This window comes from Xenopus laevis, chromosome 4L (assembly GCF_017654675.1).
Source record: "Xenopus laevis strain J_2021 chromosome 4L, Xenopus_laevis_v10.1, whole genome shotgun sequence".
Classification (NCBI taxonomy): domain Eukaryota; kingdom Metazoa; phylum Chordata; class Amphibia; order Anura; family Pipidae; genus Xenopus; species Xenopus laevis.
In genome coordinates, this window is record NC_054377.1 from 1,444,108 (window position 1) to 1,463,797 (window position 19,690).

Genomic DNA, 19,690 nt, shown 5'->3' on the forward strand with positions numbered 1-19,690 from the left:
GGCCCCATTTAGTGCTCATTTCTCTCCCCACCCCCCTTAAACATTATTTTAGCACAATGATTTATCAGGGGGACCCCCGGCGTGCCTACAGTAAGAAGATGACAGAAAAGGCAACTTTAAATGCAGCCCCCTGTGTGTGGCCCTTCCTTAAAATGATTATCAATAGGTCGGGGGCCCCATTTCATCTCGTTTACTTCCCATTGGAGCCCAGCGAGGGGCCAATTGTCCGGCCTTTGCTACTTATTATAATTGCTTGTAGTTTACCTAAACTCTATCACACGAGGCGCCAGTCTGGAGATGGGTAAAAACCTCGTATTTGTAGCCGCTGGGGGGGCCACGTGCCCGTCTTGGGGTTAATGGCCCCGTGTGTGATTGAGCGGCCGGGCCCCGGGGGCGCAGGAGGGATAATGCTGCACTCGGCGGGGATTTCTTCAGCTATTTTCCCCTCGCAGAGAAAGAAATAACCCTAAGCTGAAATGTTCCGCCAGTAAATGAAGCAGCGAAATCTCTGTTTGTAAAGGGGAAGTTAAACTGGAATAGGAAACACCAGGCAGTGCCCCCGCCAACGCTCGTTTCTAATTGCAGGTGAATGGGAGGCAGAAAGAGTTAATTTAGATCTTAGTCCCTTTGCCCCCCCCCCCCCCGCTAATCACCCAAATGACTGATAGGGGCTCAGTGTGGGTAGATGAGATGTCGGGGCTAATGGATGGCAGTGCCGGGGCTGAGAGGCAGCAGATGAAGCAGATGTTCCAGGGTGGGGGGCACAGAGGCATCTGGAAGCTGTTGGGTCACTGACTCTTGTCTGGAGGTGCCGGGGGGCTGAAGGATCTGCTCCTCTTCAAGTGATTAGTGCAGTGGAGCAGGGTTAATGCTGTCGCTCCTCTGTCTCATTGTCGGGGGAACTTGGGGTGAAAAGAATCACAGTGAGCTGTTTGCAATAGGACTCAGGTCATTATGGGGGGCACTCGGGGGTTTCAAGGGGCTTAACCCAATGTGTGTCCGAATCACAACACTTTTATTTGCAGTTGAGGCTTTGGGCTGGGGGGGATGCTGGGAAATGTAGTTTATGCAATAGCTGAAAGTCTATGAGCTGTAAGGGAGCGCACTGATTGGCCCCAAGCTCTTTCAGGTCTCACTGGGTTTTTTTTTAAATGTTTTATTGTTTTCCAAGTTAAATAGACTTAACAAAAGATCAAATCTGAAGAATGAGGCACAAGTTGTTATGGAAAAATGCCCAATAGGAAAATGAAACATAAATTATAATTGGTGAATTGTTCAACCGATAAAAAGAAACAAAGTTTGTAGCGTTTGTAGAGTTAACAGTTCATCGATGGGAGTCAGTGCCACATCCAGACTGAAACTTGGCCAACTCCCCGGAGGCCCAATATACAAGTCTATGGCAGCCCTTTCCATTAGCCAGTCTGGGGGCCACTTCTTATGTACCCCAACTAGGGTTGCCACCTTTTCCAGAAAAAAATACCGGCCTTCCTATATATTTATCTTTATTCCCTATTAATAACATTGGGATCACTGACCTTCCTATATATTTATCTTTATTCCCTATTAATAACATTGGGATCACTGACCTTCCTATATATTTATCTTTATTCCCTATTAATAACATTGGGATCACTGACCTTCCTATATATTTATCTTTATTCCCTATTAATAACATTGGGATCACTGACCTTCCTATATATTTATCTTTATTCCCTATTAATAACATTGGGATCATATCACTGACCTTCCTATATATTTATCTTTATTCCCTATTAATAACATTGGGATCACTGGCCTTCCTATATATTTATCTTTATTCCCTATTAATAACATTGGGATCACTGACCTTCCTATATATTTATCTTTATTCCCTATTAATAACATTGGGATCACTGACCTTCCTATATATTTATCTTTATTCCCTATTAATAACATTGGGATCACTGACCTTCCTATATATTTATCTTTATTCCCTATTAATAACATTGGGATCATATCACTGACCTTCCTATATATTTATCTTTATTCCCTATTAATAACATTGGGATCACTGGCCTTCCTATATATTTATCTTTATTCCCTATTAATAACATTGGGATCACTGACCTTCCTATATATTTATCTTTATTCCCTATTAATAACATTGGGATCACTGACCTTCCTATATATTTATCTTTATTCCCTATTAATAACATTGGGATCACTGACCTTCCTATATATTTATCTTTATTCCCTATTAATAACATTGGGATGAACCATCATTGTTAGTGGCCAGGCCAGTAAAACAACAGTCAGGGGGCAACTCTAAGCCCAACTGGAAGGCTTCCCAATAGCCCTCAATTGCCGGCAGTTGTTACCCCCTGAGGGGGCTGATGATGGTCTCGGCAGTGGGACAAGGGCAGTTTCACTAGTGTCTGTGCCCCCAGCCTGTGACTAAATGAGCCCCACACCCCCCTGTTATTTATTGGCAATAAAGGAACCGGTCCTGTTCCAGTTCTAGTTCCAAAGATGGAGACTCCCCCCGTTACTGTCCTATTGGGCTCCATTTAATTAACGCTGATTAAAGGTCTGGCCACGGGCGTGTGATAAAGTGATGGAGCTGCAGTTTCCAAGCTGTTCGGGAGTCTGCGGGGAGTTGCGCAGGTAGGAAATGGGAGGGGTGAGCTGGATTCCCTGCGACTAAGCGATATTTCTGTGGCTCATTTAATGCTCAGATGGACAAAGGTATTACCTGAGCCACTCGCTTGTGTCCAAAGCTTCCCCAGGGGCCCCCGTATGAGACTTTACTGGAGAGGGGGGCTATTGGCTGCACAGGGGCCCACACAACACAGTACTGGAGAGGGGGGTAGGATTCAGGTTCCAGAGCCATGTGATACCGTCCAGCCTTGCCCCGTGCCTCTCCTGGGGGTCTGGGGGGTCCGTGAGAGTGGGGGGGGGCAGCAGTCACATCAGAGGAATGAAAGGAAGGGACATTTGAATATCACAAGCGCTGCTGTTTGTTGGGGAAATAGTTTATTCTCTTTCAAATTAAACATTATTTATGGCCGGGCCGGGGGGCTGCGTCGGGGGGACAGAGACACAGGTAAAATATTCAAATGGATTTGCAACTCACACAGACCCATGAATTCTTTATTCCCGCCGGGTCCCTTTGATTTTACATGTGTTTGCATCTACAGACGTGTGCCACGTACAATACAGGGGGTAAGTGCACCTACTCTACATATACCCCTATATATACCCCTATATATACCTCTATATATACCCCTACTTATACTCCTACATATACCCCTATATATACCCAATATATACCTCTCTATATATCCCTACATATACCTCTATATATACCCTATATATACCTCTATATATACCCTATATATACCTCTATATATACCCTATATATACCTCTATATATACCCCTACATATACCCAATATATACACCCCTACCTATACTCCAACATATACCTCTATGTATACCCCTACATATACCCAATATATACCTCTATATATATATCCCTACATATACCCCTATATATACCCCTACATATACCCCTATATATACCCAATATATACCCCTACATATACCCCTATATATACCCAATATATACCCCTACATATACCCCTATATATACCCAATATATACCCCTACATATACCCCTATATATACCCAATATATACCTCTACATATACCTCTATATATACCCAATATATACCTCTACATATACCCCTACATATACCCAATATATACCTCTATATATATCCCTACATATACCCCTACATATACCCAATATATACCTCTATATATATCCCTACATATACCCCTATATATACCCCTACATATACCCCTATATATACCCAATATATACCTCTACATATACCCCTACATATACCTCTATATATACCCCTACTTATACTCCTACATATACCCCTATATATACCCCAACATACAGTATACCCCTATATATACCCATATCTATCCTATATCTGTAGCATGAAGATATAGTGTGCCCGCGGGAGCTGCCATGTTGCTTGCCATGAAGTCATTTCTGCAGCAGACGTTGGATTGTTAATGACCTTCCCCGTGCAGATTGTTACAGTCAAACACAAACAAAGCCATAAAACCTTGTGACTGGCTGAGAATAATCACTGGCAGTTACTGGAAGGGACGGGGCAGAAAGCGGCAGTTTTATGGCACATGGAGGTGAGGGACACCGACGGGGCCACTAATTGTAAATGCCGCAATTATATTTCTTTCCGGAATAATCTTTTCCCCGGCAGAGGTTGGGATCTTTGGCACCGGCACATTGTACGAGCGCCCAGCAGCCTGCGTTATTAACCCACGGGCATCCCATCTGCCCTTTACTCTCTGGAACTGCACCAACATCTGAGCAGTGAGACATCAGGACATGGGCCCCTCATATTTACCCCACTGTGGCCCTGGCTTCTTGGTGCCCTGCCTGTGCCATTGCTCCTCCCTTTCCTGGGGCCCCTGCAGAAGTTTCATCTCCCGTCCAATCACAGAATGATGTACCTATACGGGGACATGCTCCCGTCCAATCACAGAATGGCCACCAGTTAGCGCTTCAGCAGCCAGTACAGTAATGACTTGAGGTCCCCTCTGCTTCTTATTGGTCAGCACTAAATATTTCCTTTATAAGGGGTCCTTGTACGGTAGTGCGGTAGCACCTTAGGGCCCATATCTAGGGCAGAAGCTTTGGGGAGGTGCCCCCCTTGCCAAGCTAAGGAGGAGGTAGTGGTAAAAGGGAGCTGGGAGTTATAGTCGAACAATGCCTGACAGTTATTTTTTCTCTTGTATGCTTTGGTTTTATTCCAGTTATCCCCCCTCCCCAACAGCACACAAAAGGTTAATGTCATTTAATTAAGTTTTGCCCAGAGAGAAGTTTCAATCCGACTGTAACAGGAGGTGTGGGGGGGGGGTCGGAAATATTTGCTGAAACCAAGTTGATCCCAGTTGCCTTGACCCCCCCCCCCCCCTCACATTGGCTCGAGGCTGAGACGGGCCCTGGCGGAACTCGGGTCATCAGTCAATTGCTTGTGCCCTTGTGCCCGGGGAGCGCTCACACAGATGCACCAGATATTTATAAGTTGCAGCATCTGCTTCCTTGGCGCATCCCACAGACAGACGTTCTGATCTGCCCCTGGCACCGCTGCTGACACTTCAATTTATCTCCCCTTCAGTCCCCGGTCACATGATCCTCCTCACCCCCCCAGACTCCCAGCACAGCGACCATTCCTACATGTCATTACTTATTGGTGCCCCCAAATACTTCCCTATCCATCACCCTGCGTGGGCTCATACATGTGCTGATATCATATACACTATTATATACACTGATATCAAATACACTTATATTTTATACACCGATATCATATACACTTATATTTTATACACCGATATCATATACTCTGATATTATGTACACTTATTATATACACTGATATTATATACACTAATAATATATACACTATTATATTCACTGATATCATATACACCGATATCTTATACACTAATATTATACACATTGATATCATATACACTGATATCATATACACTAAAATTATATACACTGATAATAGATACACTATTATATACACTGATATCATATACACCGATATCTTATACACTGATATTATATACACTAAAATTATATACACTGATATTATATACACTGATAATAGATACACTATTATATACACTGATATCATATACACCGATATCTTATACTCTGATATCTTATACATTGATATTATATACACTAATATTATATACAATGATATCATATACACCGATATAATATACATTGATATTATATACACTGATAATGAATAAAGTACCCCCTCTTGTAAAATATAAGTTACCGAGGAGTTTCGTGACCATGTAAAAACACGAGGCCGAAGGCCTCTAATATCCTCATATTTTGCAACTGGGGGTACTTTATTTTTTATAATACACAAGTTTCAGTGAGTCATGTGACAGAAATGACATCAGAACTCACCGTTTATAAGGATATAATTTACAAGATATTCATGGCTCTTGTGTATTATACACTATTATATACACTGATATTATATACACTGATATTATATACACTGATATTATATACACTGATATTATATACACTGATATTATATACACTGATATTATATACACTGATATTATATACACTGATATTATATACACTGATATTATATACACTGATATTATTCTGCAATGCCTTTCAGTATGGGGGGGGGGAATTAATCCCTGTAATGGGCAAATACAGTAACAAAAATTAGATTGTAAAATGCAGCAGAGCTTATAATCTAATTTCTGTCACGCCCACATTCTAGAGCCAATTAAATCAGCGTTTTTGGGACTGTTAGAGTTAACTGGAAGATAGAAATGACCCCTCCCACCCAGGGGTAATTAGCCCACTTAAACCCTGTCCACACCCAAAATCTATTATGACCTCCGCTCAAGCCTCACCCCTTTCACCCCCACAAATCACTATTTTCCAACTTGGGCCCCCGCCTTCCAAGGGGTCCCTGACTGCTGTACATTCCAATACCGTGGGGCCCCTGACTGTCGTACCCTAAATTGGTGGCCCTGCTGGAGGAATCCCACACAGACACTGGGAGATGATGATAATATTCCTTCTGACTTTTGCTAACAACCCCTCCACTATTTTGGGGTCTTGGCCCTTAGATCAAATACCCTCAATGTAAAGAAGAAGCTGAGAATGAAAGAAAATGTATTGTAACTGATCCAACTAAGACCATTAATCCTAAAGCTCCTGCCCAAATACAATTTATCAATGATTACTTGCAGTACCGCTCGCTACCAGTTTGAGCCAGTGGCACATGTTCCCATAGTGATACAATAGAACAGCGCCCCCCCATGTGTAAAATAGATGAATCGAATCCACTGCAGTGTATCTGCCTCTCCATGAAAATGTGCCGCTACCCCTTTAAGAGGAGAAGGTCCCGACTATTGTTAATCAGCAGCAGGAAAGGATTCGTTACATTGTATCCAGCAGGGAGTTTTGGATACTTTGTAGCAAAATCCTAATATAACTTCTGTAATGCAAATGTCCAATTGCCCTCAGAGTCGTCTCCTTTCTTCTCAGCCCCAATTACTCATTGTCTGAACCGCTCAACCTCCAGCTCCATAAATAAAGTATTACTCATTTGCATATTTTATTTATCAGCAGCGTCTTAACTAGGTCTCAATAGATACGCACAGCAGCCCTTATAGCTATAGGTTACACCATCTACTGAATTGCACGGGGGGGGGGGAGTTCTGCCTGATTTGGACTATATTAATCCAAATATATATATTCTGGGCACACAATAAGCTATACCCTCATACAGTACTGTCTAAGGGAATCAATATGGCACCTCCTCCTCCCATATGTATAAATACAAATATACAGAGAAGGAATGTTCTGGGCACACAATAAGCTATACCCTCATACTGTACTGTCTAAGGGAATCAATATGGCACCTCCTCCTCCCATATGTATAAATACACATATACAGAGAAGGAATGTTCTGGGCACACAATAAGCTATACCCTCATACTGTACTGTCTAAGGGAATCAATATGGCACCTCCTCCTCCCATATGTATAAATACAAATATACAGAGAAGGAATGTTCTGGGCACACAATAAGCTATACCTTCATACTGTACTGTCTAAGGGAATCAATATGGCACCTCCTCCTCCCATATGTATAAATACAAATATACAGAGAAGGAATGTTCTGGGCACACAATAAGCTATACCCTCATACTGTACTGTCTAAGGGAATCAATATGGCACCTCCTCCTCCCATATGTATAAATACAAATATACAGAGAAGGAATGTTCTGGGCACACAATAAGCTATACTCTCATACTGTACTGTCTAAGGGAATCAATATGGCACCTCCTCCCATATGTATAAATACAAATATACAGAGAAGGAATGTTCTGGGCACACAATAAGCTATACCCTCATACTGTACTGTCTAAGGGAATCAATATGGCACCTCCTCCTCCCATATGTATAAATACAAATATACAGAGAAGGAATGTTCTGGGCACACAATAAGCTATACCCTCATACTGTACTGTCTAAGAGAATCAATATGGCACCTCCTCCTCCCATATGTATAAATACAAATATACAGAGAAGGAATGTTCTGGGCACACAATAAGCTATACCATCTTTGGATTTTAAAAAGATTGTTAGGGTCTTACTGTCCCTAGCAACCAGGTCTAATTAGAATAATGGGAGATAAAATATAACAATAACATTCTATGTTTCATGGTTGTCAAAGTCAACAATAGCAACAAGAAACCATTAAAAGTTTTGGTTTGGGAAAAAGTAAAGGTAAAAGTGTAACTTTGCCTTTGATCTTTCAGGGGACTATAAAAACTGAGCAGCGGCTCAGAGAGGGGGAGCTGCCATACCCCCCCCCCTCGCCAGATTGTGTTGCTATTAGAAATTAATCTAAAGTTTTTAAAGTCACAAACAGGAAATGTCGATAAACCACAAAGTGCAAAAATAGACAGAGCAATTGTTCTCTCGGAAAGAGACTCCATCGTCAGTTTCTCAGAGTAATGTGAAGGTTCTGTAACTGCTCCATCAGTGTCACCCCCTTTCCTTTCACCCCCAGCAACTGTACGCAGCCCAACTGGCCACCATGCAACTGTCTCCTGGTGCCAAAATGCCCACGACCCCACAGCCCGCAAATGCCACCGGAGCTCTGTCACCCACGGGCATGAAAAGTGAAAAAAGAGGGACCAGCCCAGTAGCACAGATCAAGGTAAGAGACCTGACGCCCCCAATTAATGTGGGGTTCCTGACTGATGTACAATATCACTATATGTGTGAGATACAGATCATTATCCCAAGGTTTGGGGGTGCAGGAGTATAGAGGGGACAGTGGGGTTCCTGACTGATGTACAATATCAATATATGTGTGAGATACAGATCATTATCCCAAGGTTTGGGGGTGCAGGAGTATAGAGGGACAGTGGGGTTCCTGACTGATGTACAATATCAATATATGTGTGAGATACAGATCATTATCCCAAGGTTTGGGGGTGCAGGAGTATAGAGGGACAGTGGGGTTCCTGACTGATGTACAATATCAATATATGTGTGAGATACAGATCATTATCCCAAGGTTTGGGGGTGCAGGAGTATAGAGGGACAGTGGGGTTCCTGACTGATGTACAATATCAATATATGTGTGAGATACAGATCATTATCCCCAAGGTTTGGGGGTGCAGGAGTATAGAGGGACAGTGGGGTTCCTGACTGATGTACAATATCAATATATGTGTGAGATACAGATCATTATCCCAAGGTTTGGGGGTGCAGGAGTAAAGAGGGGACAGTGGGGTTCCTGACTGATGTACAATATCAATATATGTGTGAGATACAGATCATTATCCCAAGGTTTGGGGGTGCAGGAGTATAGAGGGACAGTGGGGTTCCTGACTGATGTACAATATCAATATATGTGTGAGATACAGATCATTATCCCCAAGGTTTGGGGGTGCAGGAGTATAGAGGGACAGTGGGGTTCCTGACTGATGTACAATATCAATATATGTGTGAGATACAGATCATTATCCCAAGGTTTGGGGGTGCAGGAGTAAAGAGGGGACAGTGGGGTTCCTGACTGATGTACAATATCAATATATGTGTGAGATACAGATCATTATCCCAAGGTTTGGGGGTGCAGGAGTATAGAGGGACAGTGGGGTTCCTGACTGATGTACAATATCAATATATGTGTGAGATACAGATCATTATCCCAAGGTTTGGGGGTGCAGGAGTATAGAGGGACAGTGGGGTTCCTGACTGATGTACAATATCAATATATGTGTGAGATACAGATCATTATCCCAAGGTTTGGGGGTGCAGGAGTATAGAGGGGACAGTGGGGTTCCTGACTGATGTACAATATCAATATATATGTGAGATACAGATCATTATCCCAAGGTTTGGGGGTGCAGGAGTATAGAGGGACAGTGGGGTTCCTGACTGATGTACAATATCAATATATGTGTGAGATACAGATCATTATCCCAAGGTTTGGGGTGCAGGAGTATAGAGGGGCCAGTGATAATTAGGGGGTGTAGGAGTATAGAGGGGCCAGTGATAATTAGGGGGTGCAGGAGTATAGAGGGGCCAGTGATAATTAGGGGGTGTAGGAGTATAGAGGGGCCAGTGATAATTAGGGGGGGTAGGAGTATAGAGGGGCCAGTGATAATTAGGGGGTGTAGGAGTATAGAGGGGCCAGTGATAATTAGGGGGTGCTGGTAGCTGTAGAACATCTGCAGTTTTGGAGAATAGGAAGAATGTGGGAATAAAGTGAAATAATACAGAATGTTGTCATGGAAAGTGATGGTGAATTTGTTTGGGAAACGTGTTTCAGACACATAACATGTGCCGGGGGTACAGGCTGCTCCTTGTTCTGGTGTCGGGGGGCCCCGGCCACGTGTGGGATTTTCGGCAGGACTATAGGGATCTGATTATTGAGACTCTCGGCTGTATTTCTGCCTCTTGCCCGGGGAACTCGCGTAGAAACGTGGAAAGGGTCCAAAGAAAATTCTCGTTGGGTTTTATCCTCGTCCCACTGCACCGAGCGCACAGAAAACGTCAATAATTTTAATAGAGTAAAAAAGAACATAAAATTTGTTTTTACAGTTGGATTCTGAAAAACTTAATGGCCAGAGTGGGAAGATTTCTTGGCAAGTGTCAGAGGCCCGAATACAAACGCTCTAATCTCTTGTTTGAACTGGAAATCTGCTCGACAAACAGAGGAACCCCCGGCCCCCCGACCAAACGGGGTGTCATTAGTGTTTCATGTTCCACTGTGACTTTATTCTTTTACAAGAGCAGATTTATATTATACGTTACTTGTTCCCTGCGCAAACCCAGGATTAGAGAGCAACCCCCGAGCCCACAACTAACAAATGCCCAGAACAGAACCCTGTGCCGTAGCCAGAGATTTTCCACTGAATCAGAAACACCAGGAAGATCTGGAGACAATATGTTTGTACTTTCACTAGAAGAGTCACACAAATCACTCACCCCAAATCCCCCCCTAACTGACCTTCAGACTGGGCCCCCTTAGCTCATAACAAGGTTACAGATATATAGAAACATTGGGGTGTCACCCTGCTATAGTTCCAGGGTACAAATAAACACTCACCCCAAATCTCCCCCTAACTGACCTTCAGACTGGGCCCCCTTAGCTCATAACAAGGTTACAGATATATAGAAACATTGGGGTGTCACCCTGCTATAGTTCCAGGGGTACCCAGGGTACAAATAAGCACTCACCCCAAATCTCCCCCTAACTGACCTTCAGACTGGGCCCCCTTAGCTCATAACAAGGTTACAGATATATAGAAACATTGGGGTAACAGTCACCCTGCTATAGTTCCAGGGGTACCCAGGGTACAAATAAGCACTCACCCCAAATCTCCCCCTAACTGACCTTCAGACTGGGCCCCCTTAGCTCATAACAAGGTTACAGATATATAGAAACATTGGGGTGTCACCCTGCTATAGTTCCAGGGGTACCCAGGGTACAAATAAGCACTCACCCCAAATCTCCCCCTAACTGACCTTCAGACTGGGCCCCCTTAGCTCATAACAAGGTTACAGCTATATAGAAACATTGGGGTAACAGTCACCCTGCTATAGTTCCAGGGGTACCCAGGGTACAAATAAATGCTCACCCCAAATCTCCCCCTTAGCTCATAACAAGGTTACAGATATATAGAAACATTGGGGTGTCACCCTGCTATAGTTCCAGGGGTACCCAGGGTACAAATAATCACTCACCCCAAATCTCCCCCTAACTGACCTTCAGACTGGGCCCCCTTAGCTCATAACAAGGTTACAGATATATAGAAACATTGGGGTGTCACCCTGCTATAGTTCCAGGGGTACCCAGGGTACAAATAAACACTCACCCCAAATCTCCCCCTAACTGACCTTCAGACTGGGCCCCCTTAGCTCATAACAAGGTTACAGATATATAGAAACATTGGGGTAACAGTCACCCTGCTATAGTTCCAGGGGTACCCAGGGTACAAATAAATACTCTCCCCAAATCTCCCCCTTAGCTCATAACAAGGTTACAGATATATAGAAACATTGGGGTGTCACCCTGCTATAGTTCCAGGGGTACCCAGGGTACAAATAAACACTCACCCCAAATCTCCCCCTAACTGACCTTCAGACTGGGCCCCCTTAGCTCATAACAAGGTTACAGATATATAGAAACATTGGGGTAACAGTCACCCTGCTATAGTTTCAGGGGTACCCAGGGTACAAATAATCACTCACCCCAAATCTCCCCCTAACTGACCTTCAGACTGGGCCCCCTTAGCTCATAACAAGGTTACAGATATATAGAAACATTGGGGTAACAGTCACCCTGCTATAGTTCCAGGGGTACCCAGGGCACAAATAAACACTCACCCCAAATCTCCCCCTAACTGACCTTCAGACTGGGCCCCCTTAGCTCATAACAAGGTTACAGATATATAGAAACATTGGGGTGTCACCCTGCTATAGTTCCAGGGGTACCCAGGGTACAAATAAGCACTCACCCCAAATCTCCCCCTAACTGACCTTCAGACTGGGCCCCCTTAGCTCATAACAAGGTTACAGATATATAGAAACATTGGGGTAACAGTTCCAGGGGTGAATTCCATGAAATAAAAGTCAAGACTATTGATATCGGGGGGCATTAGTATAAAATAGAGGGGTGCGTGGGCACAGTGTTACAATACAAACATTAGTGAGTCAGTACTAAGTCTGTAGGAACATCTAATGAGACGTGGGGTGCCAGATGGATTGCACCCAAACTAAACCATCGCTGTCTGACTAACACTTTCCTCGGGTAACCTGACTCGTATCTGCTGGGTGCCGGGCCGGTGCCAGGCTTTCTTGGCTAGCACATTCTGATTGCTGAGTGGCACACACTATGCTAATTGCCTGGGGTTTCCCTACCAAAATCTCTTCGTATTCCTCATTTCATCAGTTCCTGCGATTCGGGGCTGTTACTGTTATACCGAAGCTTAACCCTTTGTATTCCATTGGGAATTAAACCCGTTGGGTTAATATTAGAGAATAATACTGGGGGAATATCATTGTAAGGAGGGGCATCTTTACTGGCAGATGGGCTGGGGCAAAACAAAATTAGTGGTCAGATTGTTGTGGGAGTTGTACAGCAGCAGTAAAGGAAAGATGAATATTGGCCAACATTGAGATAAAAGGTTATTTTCCACCATCTTGTCCCACTGTCACTTACTGTCTTACCCTGTTGTGATCATTTTGTACTTCTGTTGCCTACTATTTCCATCTTATCCTACTGTCTCCATCTTGTCCTACTGTCTCCATCTTGTCCTTCTGTCTCCATCTTTCCCTACTGTCTCCATCTTGTCCTACTGTCTCCATCTTGTCCTACTGTCTCCATCTTGCCCTACTGTCTCCATCTTGTCCTACTGTCTCCATCTTTTCCTACTGTCTCCATCTTGTCCTCTGTCTTGCCCTACTGTCTCCATCTTGTCCTACTGTCTCCACCTTGCCCTATTATCTCCATCTTGTCCTACTGTCTCCATCTTGTCCTACTGTCTCCATCTTTTCCTACTGTCTCCATCTTGCCCTACTGTCTCCATCTTGTCCTACTGTCTCCATCTTTTCCTACTGTCTCCATCTTGTCCTCTGTCTTGCCCTACTGTCTCCATCTTGTCCTACTGTCTCCACCTTGCCCTATTATCTCCATCTGTCCTACTGTCTCCATCTTGTCCTACTGTCTCCATCTTGTTCAGCTGTCTCTATCTTGTCCTACTGTCTCCATCTCGCCCTACTGTCTCTATCTTGTCCTACTGTCTCCATCTTGTTCTTCTGTCTCCATCTTGTTCTACTTTCTCCATCTTGTCCCACTGTCTCCATCTTGTCCCACTGTCTCCATCTTGTCCTACTGTCTCCATCTTGTCCTACTGTCTCCATCTTGTTCTACTGTCTCCATCTTGTCCTACTGTCTCCATCTTGTCCTACTGTCTCCATCTTGCCCTTCTGTCTCCATCTTTCTTCTACAGTCTCCATCTTGCCCTACTGTCTCCATCTTTCGTTTACTGTCTCCATCATGTCCTACTGTCTCTTATTATCCACACTGATTCTACCTACTGTGAGGCCTTGGTATAAACAGAGCCCAGAGCAATTACCCTCCCCTAAAAGCAGCTCTGATTAATTAAAGTAATTGTCAAAGTGACAATTGAGGTACAAGGAGTGAAATAATGTCATTCATTGTTTGTTACAAATAGTTACGATATTCATTATTTGTGTTTTTCTTACATATTTCATTGTTCCTGAAGTTTATGTGTATTGGAGGCTACAATATGGAAGGAGTCGGAACACAGCAGTGCAGCGCTGAGTGAATGTAGAAGGGGTGTCGGTGCCCCGGGGTTGTTAGGAAGCAAATTAATAGTTGAGGAACGTGAGGGGAAAGGAACGTCGTTGATGTAAATAATGAGGAGAAATGAACAAGACTTTTATCAGGGATTGAGATAATTAGTGTCTTTGTTATTAGTGCGACTTTGTGTTGGGGGTCAGGGTGACAATGTGCCGTGTGCTAATCGCTGTCTGTTGTGAACCCCTCTAGGACGAAGCAGCGCAGCCTCTGAATTTATCTGCCCGACCGAAAACTGCCGACCCCGTCAAATCTCCCACGTCCCCCACCCAAAACTTCTTCCCAGTCAGCAAAAGCAGCCCAGTGAGTCTGACCAACAAGAGCGGAATCCCCAGTCCCATACGGGGACCTTCCCTAGGTAAGTGCAACTCTGTCTCTTCTAATAGAACCCGATCCTTTCCCAGAATGCTCTGTTAGCCAGCAGGTGGGAAGTAGAGAAAGAAAATGAAAATAAAACTCAATGTCCTAAGGGGAACCAGGAGCCAAAACACAGGAGTTTCCCCAGTCATTACGTCACATCACTTCCTGTTCTGCTGCAGCCTAATATTTCAGCCCTTTTATTTACTCACCTGACTTCCTGTTCTGAGTTGCCTCTGACTGGTAACAGGAAGTGCAGCATCATGTGACAGGAAGTGCAGCATCATGTGACAGGAAGTGTGGCATCATGTGACAGGAAGTGCAGCATCATGTGACCAGGAGTATTCGGGAGGCAAAGTGCCCGGGTATAAAATAAAAGGAAATGAGCTGATATCTGTCCCAGGGCAGTTCTGAGAGGAATAAGTAGCAACAATGACTCAAAAGACAGATTCTTACCTCTGATGCCCAATATCCATATTATTTCAGACATCCTTTCTAGTCTTAATTCACCTGCCCTGTTTGGGGACCAGGACACAGTCATGAAAGCCATCCAGGAGGCTCGACGAATGAGAGAACAGATTCAGAGAGAGCAGCTGCACCCGCCCCACGGGCTCGACGGGAAACTGAACCTAAATAATATGGGACTGAACAACTGCAGAGGCGATAAGGTCAGTACCATATCCACAATGTAAAGCCTGTCTATCAACTTGTTCATTCTCACTTTATGTGATACTTCAGAATGTGTCTATCAACTGCCCATCCCCTGAGACTCCATCACTGTATAACGGGGTAATAGACTTATATTTCTGTCTGATATAGAATCCTTAGCTGTTGTATGCAGTCAGGAACCCCACTGTCCCTCTATACTCCTGTACCCCCAAACCTTGGGATAATGATCTGTATCTCACACATATATTGTACATCAGTCAGGAACCCCACTGTCCCTCTATACTCCTGCACCCCCAAACCTTGTATATAATGATCTGTATCTCACACATATATTGATATTGTACATCAGTCAGGAACCCCACTGTCCCTCTATACTCCTGCACCCCCAAACCTTGGGATAATGATCTGTATCTCACACATATATTGATATTGTACATCAGTCAGGAACCCCACTGTCCCTCTATACTCCTGCACCCCCAAACCTTGGGATAATGATCTGTATCTCACACATATATTGATATTGTACATCAGTCAGGAACCCCACTGTCCCTCTATACTCCTGCACCCCCAAACCTTGTATATAATGATCTGTATCTCACACATATATTGCTATTGTACATCAGTCAGGAACCCCACTGTCCCTCTATACTCCTGCACCCCCAAACCTTGGGATAATGATCTGTATCTCACACATATATTGATATTGTACATCAGTCAGGAACCCCACTGTCCCCTCTATACTCCTGCACCCCCAAACCTTGGGATAATGATCTGTATCTCACACATATATTGATATTGTACATCAGTCAGGAACCCCACTGTCCCCTCTATACTCCTGCACCCCCAAACCTTGGGATAATGATCTGTATCTCACACATATATTGATATTGTACATCAGTCAGGAACCCCACTGTCCCCTCTATACTCCTGCACCCCCAAACCTTAGAAAACAAATCTATACTTATGTGTATAAATATGTTAAAATATAATAATTTCAGTAAAAGCAAATGCTACGTAGAAATGTGTGAAACATCTATATAAAAGTAGAAGATTGGATCTGAGATCAGTTCTATCAGGTTTATTGATGATAAGAAGTCAGAGATTTTTGGCTGTGACTATGAGGGGCGCCGGGGGGGGGGGGTATATAGTGTATGAGCTGCAGAAGTGTATATGGGGGGGGGGGGTATAAGGCACATTTGGTGTAAAAATCTCTATAGAACTGTCAACAAAGTAAATGTTTTTCTTCAAGGTCACATTGTGAGTGACAGTGAAAAGCTGCTATGACCCCCCCAGTTGATATCAGAATGTTCGTCAGCCCTTGGCTCTTCTCGGAAAGTAGAGATAACACACGGCCGCACACAATACCATTCTATTCAGCGGCATTTTTGTATTCCTGTTATCCTCCTCTCTTCTTCCTCAACTCATTATTCATAAAGACTTTTAATTCTACATATTATATTATAATCATTGTATTTCCTACTAGTGATGATTCAGAAATTTGGTGTAGGTGAGGAAAATGGCAAACTGTTAAATTAGCATTTCCATCAAAAATCCCCCACCTCAGCAAATTCCGCCCAAAATTGTCCCTGACATAGAATTGAAGTGTGTCCTGCCAGTGGAGGGTCCTGGAAACTTTATCAAAGGGAACAGAAGTCCAAGTGTTTGGGTGGGTGTATGCCTTCAATCCTGTGTTTTGGTGGTTGTATACCTTCAGCCCAGATGTTTGGATGGGTGTATGCCTTCAGTCCAGGAGTTTGTGTGGGTGTATGTCTTTAGTCCAGATGTTTTGGTGGGCGTATGCCTTCAATCCAGGAGTTTACATGGGCGTATGTCTTTAGTCCAGGAGTTTGGTTGGGCGTATGCCTTCAATCCAGGATCTTTCATGTACGTATGCCTTCAGTTGAGGAGTTTGGGTGGGTGTATGCCTTCAATACTGAGTGTGGGTGGGTGTATGCCTTCAGTCCAGAAGTGTGGGTGGGCGTATGTCTTCAGTCCAGAAGTGTGGGTGGTCGTATGCCTTCAGTCCAGATGGTTTGGTGGGCGTATGCCTTAAGTCCGGGAGTTTGGGTGAGCATATGCCTTCAATCCAGGAGTTTGTGTGGGCATATTCCTTTAGTCCAGGAGTTTACATGGGCATATGCCTTCAGTCCAGGATCTTACATGGGAGGATGCCTTTAGTGCAGGAGTTTACATGGGAGGATGCCTTTAGTGTAGGAGTTTACATGGGAGTATGCCTTCAGTCCAGGAGTTTGCATGGGAGAATGCCTTTAGTCTGGCTGGTTTGGTGGAATCCATTGATTCGTTGAGTGATTACTTACAGGTTAGTGTGTTACAGTGAGTGTTCACTCATGCCAGCAAGTAGATTAAGGTTTGCCAACTGGAATGTAAGAGGGGTCAGTGATAACAATGGACATTCCCTACAGTTTTCCTGATACAGAAGGGATTAGACTAATAACTCTGTAGGGAAATTCCTATAAAAACATTGATTATTAATGAATATTTGGACATAGGGGGGTCTACTCTATCCCCATGAATAAACAGAGGAATGTTTAATTGAGCTCAATAGTCAAACTGTGAAAGTGAGTTTATATCTAATGTTCACTCTCCCTGTCTCTGCCTTGTGCAACATCCCACAGTGTTTAGTGTAGAAGAGTAGCCCCCGGGCAGCTGCTCATTCCTTCTGTACAATAGGGTGAGAAATTCATTGTTGCTCCGCTGTATTTGTTTCAACATGAATCTCTTTGGTGCCTTCCAACACTGAACACAAGGTGTGAGCAAATTGTTCCCTGGGGTGTGTTCCAAATAATCTTTGGCTTCTGTTTATCTGCCGTCCCCCCCAAGGCTCAATTGTACAAGGAAACGTGCGGCAGCTCATTCCTGTAGTATCTCACCCCTAGTAATGTAATATACTAATTATCCTACTGGAAAGGAGTAAGAGATGGTGCCTATAGTAATACTGGGATAATAGTCTCTGGGAAGGGAGTGTGACTGTGGGATAGCAGGTATAGTAGGGAGAGATGGTGTCTATAGTAACAGTGGATAATAGTCTCTGGGAAGGGAGTGTGACTGTGGGATAGCAGGTATAGTAGGGAGAGATGGTACCTATAGTAACAGTGGATAATAGTCTCTGGGAAGGGAGTGTGACTGTGGGATAGCAGGTATAGTAGGGAGAGATGTGTCTATAGTAACAGTGGATAATAGTCTCTGGGAAGGGAGTGTGACTGTGGGATAGCAGGTATAGTAGGGAGAGATGTGTCTATAGTAACAGTGGATAATAGTCTCTGGGAAGGGAGTGTGACTGTGGGATAGCAGGTATAGTAGGGAGAGATGGTGTCTATAGTAACAGTGGATAATAGTCTCTGGGAAGGGAGTGTGACTGTGGGATAGCAGGTATAGTAGGGAGAGATGGTGTCTATAGTAACAGTGGGATAATAGTCTCTGGGAAGGGAGTGTGACTGTGGGATAGCAGGTATAGTAGGGAGAGATGGTGTCTATAGTAACAGTGGATAATAGTCTCTGGGAAGGGAGTGTGACTGTGGGATAGCAGGTATAGTAGGGAGAGATGGTGTCTATAGTAACAGTGGATAATAGTCTCTGGGAAGGGAGTGTGACTGTGGGATAGCAGGTATAGTAGGGGGAGATGGTGCCTATAGTAACAGTGGATAATGGTCTCTTGGAAGGGTGTGTGACTGTCGGATAGCAGGTATAGTAGGGAAAGATGGTGTCTATAGTAACAGTGGGATAATAGTCTCAGGGAAGGGAGTGTGACTGTGGGATAGCAGGTATAGTAGGGAGAGATGGTGTCTATAGTAACAGTGGATAATAGTCTCTGGGAAGGGAGTGTGACTGTGGGATAGCAGGTATAGTAGGGAGAGATGGTGTCTATAGTAACAGTGGATAATAGTCTCTGGGAAGGGAGTGTAACTGTGGGATAGCAGGTATAGTAGGGAGAGATGGTGTCTATAGTAACAGTGGATAATAGTCTCTGGGAAGGGAGTGTGACTGTGGGATAGCAGGTATAGTAGGGAGAGATGGTGTCTATAGTAACAGTGGATAATAGTCTCTGGGAAGGGAGTGTGACTGTGGGATAGCAGGTATAGTAGGGAGAGATGGTGCCTATAGTAACAGTGGGGTAGAGGCCTATGGGATAGTAGGTATAGTGAGACATTTGATGTGT

General features: G+C 43.9%; 1 protein-coding gene across 7 annotated transcripts in view; it reads left to right on the forward strand.

Annotated features, from left to right (window-relative positions):
* The window catches only part of LOC108713441 (transcription factor Sox-6), a 261,335-nt gene that overhangs the window by 215,211 nt on the left and 26,434 nt on the right, over positions 1-19,690 (forward strand). For all 7 annotated transcript variants that reach the window (XM_041589672.1, XM_041589669.1, XM_041589668.1 and 4 more), the window contains 3 exons: positions 8,659-8,808; positions 14,680-14,845; positions 15,331-15,512. In XM_041589672.1, coding sequence (XP_041445606.1) covers positions 8,659-8,808; positions 14,680-14,845; positions 15,331-15,512 — 498 coding nt within the window. The remainder of the gene's footprint in view (positions 1-8,658; positions 8,809-14,679; positions 14,846-15,330; positions 15,513-19,690) is intronic.